The 4,109-nt window shown below is 38.8% G+C and overlaps 1 protein-coding gene across 1 annotated transcript; it reads left to right on the forward strand.

Moving 5' to 3' along the window:
- Positions 1–1,690: 1,690 nt before the first annotated feature.
- AMT1.5 (ammonium transporter AMT1.5) lies at positions 1,691–3,879 on the forward strand. The gene has a single exon (XM_006589152.4). The coding sequence runs from the start codon at positions 1,927–1,929 to the stop codon at positions 3,502–3,504; it is 1,578 nt and encodes a 525-aa protein (XP_006589215.1). The 5' UTR covers positions 1,691–1,926; the 3' UTR covers positions 3,505–3,879.
- The last annotated feature ends 230 nt before the right edge of the window (positions 3,880–4,109 follow it).

The following is a 4,109-nucleotide window of genomic DNA, read 5'->3' on the forward strand; positions in this document are numbered from 1 at the left end:
TTAGATATGATAAATATTTTAAAGTTTTCTTTTAAAGTAGATTTATGTTTTTTTCAGTTAATAGAAGCTAACTGATATATATAGAAAATCGGTAGTCTTTGACCCAAAATTATGATAAATTATTGATTTTTATAAAATTATCTTAAAAATCATAAAATTAATAATTTATAATTAAATGATAATATATATATAAAACGATTTTATATGATCATTTTGAGTCTCAGGGTTAAACTCTTGTTATTTTTGTTCATAATATATATACATGATGGGAGTTTGAATTTGTTTAATATTATGATATTGCACTATTTCGATTGGGGTAATTATCCTGAAATCCTAATTTTTCCTTAACCAAAATAAATTAATAATAATTACATCTAGTGTGAATATGGAGATCAACCTGCTTAAATATCGGAATATATATAAAATTTAAGGGACATGAGGTTAATATTCGGCTAGTAAGTCTCCATGCACCTATCACGCCCAATCCTTATTGGATTGGACTTGGTGCGTGTCGCAACGGAAACGAAGACGAGGTCCCAAGGTCAGAACCTGCTCTGATACCATGTTAGATTTCATGTTAAAACCAATTGGCATTAAGTGAAGTTGCCCAACAGATATATAAGCCGTACTCCAAAGATTGAGACAGTCGATGTGGGACTTTGGTTATTTCCCAATAGATTATTGCTGTCTCAGAACTGTGATATGAAATTGTTGAGAGAATATTAATAAGGATGGGTGTATCTAGAAGCTTTGTTTAGTACGAGGCGGCAAATATCTTTCACCAGAATAATATTGTTCGACTTAAAATATCTTTATTACAGGTGACAATTTTTTTAAATATTTAATCTCAAACTGTATATTTAAAGTTTAAATTTAAAACTATTAGTTAAATTGAAAGCTTAATTAAGGAGAGAGTTTTAGAAGAAATAAAGTATAATGCTATAAGGAGAAAGAATGGATTTTGAAATGTAGGTAAAACACTTTTTATTATTACACAAACATATAGTGTGTTCAGTTTTCTAAAAATGAACCATCCAAAGCTTAATTAACATTAATATACTGAACATATAATACTTATTTGATATATATAACAATTAATAACATATATATATATATATATATATATATATATATATATATATATATATATATATATATATATATATATATATTAGTTTAGCTAAAATGGTTGTAATGTAAGGTATATTCTCTATCTGTTTATTTATTTATTTTACTTATCCACTTTTAATTTTTAATTTAAAAGACTAAGATAATATTAATTATTTTTCAATTATATCCTTTTCGTATCTTACATATATATTACTATTTAAGAAATAAAAGTGAAAATGTTTCATAAGAAACATAATATTTACGCAGCCAACTCCATGAAAAAATTTGATACAAAATTTATTTATTGATTTGTTAACTAATGTACTCACCATAATGTTTAAAAATATATATGTTTGACGTTTAGAGAGTTATCTGATATTTATAAAAACAAACAAAGCAGCGAAACATTGAATTTATAATATTTTTTATTTTAAAAAATAAAAAATTATCATCCATTGAAATATATATAATTTCACTGTCAAAGACTAAGAAAGGCAAAGAAGAAGAGTTGTAGCAGAGTGAGTGAGCCAGAAAAAAGGAGAGGAAAGATATCTAAATGCGTAGGGTTGAGGAGGAGCCAACGAATCCCGAACTCAATCTGTAGGATTCCAACACAATATTTGAGGAGGATTTATTCGCGCATGTGATTTATAATTGAAAGATTCCCTCTGCAGCTCTCAAAACCACTAACCCTAATAGCTGAACTCCAAAGAGATAAAATAACAGCAAGTGGCCCTCATCAATTCTAAGTATATATTAAATCATTGCCGCCATCACTTCTTCTCCATACTCTTGTCTCACTCTAACAGCCAAAGCATGGCTTCTCTCTCTTGCTCCGCCAACGACCTTGCCCCACTCATCAACGACACCGCCGCCGCCAACTACCTCTGCGCACAATTCGATTCCATTTCTAGAAAGCTCGTCGAAACAACCTACGCCGTCGACAACACCTACCTTCTGTTTTCAGCGTATCTTGTCTTCGCCATGCAGCTCGGCTTCGCCATGCTCTGCGCCGGCTCCGTCAGAGCCAAAAACACCATGAACATCATGCTCACCAACGTCCTCGACGCCGTCGCCGGCGGTCTCTCCTACTACCTATTCGGCTTTGCATTCGCCTTCGGCGGCCCCTCCAACGGCTTCATCGGCCGCCCAAACTTCCGCCTACGAGATTACCCGATGGGCTCCTCTATCTCCAGCTTCTTCCTCTACCAGTTGGTCTTAGCCATCGCCGACGCAGGAATCACCATCTCTCCCTTCGGCGACTACAGCTTCTTCCTCTACCAGTGGGCCTTCGCCATCGCCGCCGCAGGAATCACCAGCGGCTCCATCGCCGAGAGAACACAGTTCGTGGCTTACCTTATCTACTCTTCTTTCTTAACCGGTTTCGTTTACCCCATCGTTTCGCATTGGTTCTGGTCCTCAGACGGTTGGGCCAGCGCGACTCGTAGCCACGGAAATGTTTTATTCGGGTCTGGAGTCATCGACTTCGCGGGCTCAGGCGTTGTTCACATGGTTGGCGGGATAGCGGGCCTGTGGGGGGCTTTAATTGAAGGCCCGAGAATCGGCCGGTTCGACCGTTCGGGCCGGTCGGTTGCTTTACGTGGCCACAGCGCGTCTTTAGTTGTGCTTGGTACGTTTTTGTTATGGTTCGGCTGGTACGGCTTCAACCCTGGTTCGTTTGTGACAATAGACAAGGGGTATGAAAGTGGAGGGTATTATGGTCAATGGAGCGCTATAGGGAGGACAGCTGTCACGACGACATTGGCTGGGAGCACTGCGGCTCTGACGACGTTGTTCAGCAAGCGGTTATTGGTTGGCCACTGGAACGTGATTGACGTGTGTAACGGCCTGCTTGGCGGGTTCGCTGCCATTACATCGGGCTGTGCCGTTGTGGAACCGTGGGCCGCGATTGTCTGCGGGTTTGTGGCGGCGTGGGTTTTGATTTGGCTTAATAAGCTTGCCGCGAAGGTAGAGTACGATGATCCGTTGGAGGCGGCGCAGCTTCACGGCGGGTGCGGAGCTTGGGGGGTTTTCTTCACGGGATTGTTTGCGAAGAAAGTGTACGTGGAGGAGATTTACGGTGTTGGAAGGCCGTTCGGGGCTTTGATGGGTGGCGGAGGGAGGCTGCTGGCGGCGCAGGTGATTCAGATATTGGTGGTGTGCGGGTGGGTTACGGCGACCATGGCGCCGTTGTTCTATGGGCTTCATAAGATGAAACTGTTGAGAATTTCGAGGGATGATGAGACTGCGGGGATGGATTTGACGAGGCATGGTGGGTTTGCTTATGCATACCATGATGATGAAGATGGTTCAAGCAGGGGAGTAGGATTCATGATGCTTAGAATTGAGCCTGCTGGTACCTCTCCCTCTCCCCCCGCTGCACCACAAGTTTAATCAAAATGTGGTTTATGATTTTCAAGCGTTTTTTAGTTTCGTACCTGCACATAGCTATGGGCAAAGCTAGCCTAGTCAAAACCATATACAAGCAAGACACGAGGGATGCATATATGTAGTATAAAAATTAATGCGTGGGGGTCAACATTTAGGAAATGTCTTCTAGAGTTACTGTACATTTTAAAATGTTTGTTGGCTTGGTTTATTATTTTCATCTTTGAATTCCAAGACTAGTTTGGTCGACTGTTGTCACGTTAGTTTGTATCCTGCTGCAGAATAACTTGCTTGTAATTGTATACTGATTAGTTGGTATATAGTGATATATTATATATACTAAATGCATTAATGCAGGTTATGATTTTGCTAATCTTGTGATATTAGTGTTTCAACATACATTTTTTTCTTTTGATAAAATAAATATCATAGCTGAAGGTCAAGTACCATCCATCTCAGCTTGGTATCTTGAAATATGTTCTCAGAGAATAAGATACTTCATCATAACAGAAGACCGACAGTGTAGGAGCATCAAAAGCAAATAAATATAATTTAATATTTGAATAGTATTGTACATGAAAATCTTATGGCCTAACTATGGAAACTTCATA

The sequence above is a fragment of the Glycine max genome, chromosome 10 (genome assembly GCF_000004515.6).
Source record: "Glycine max cultivar Williams 82 chromosome 10, Glycine_max_v4.0, whole genome shotgun sequence".
Lineage (NCBI taxonomy): Eukaryota > Viridiplantae > Streptophyta > Magnoliopsida > Fabales > Fabaceae > Glycine > Glycine max.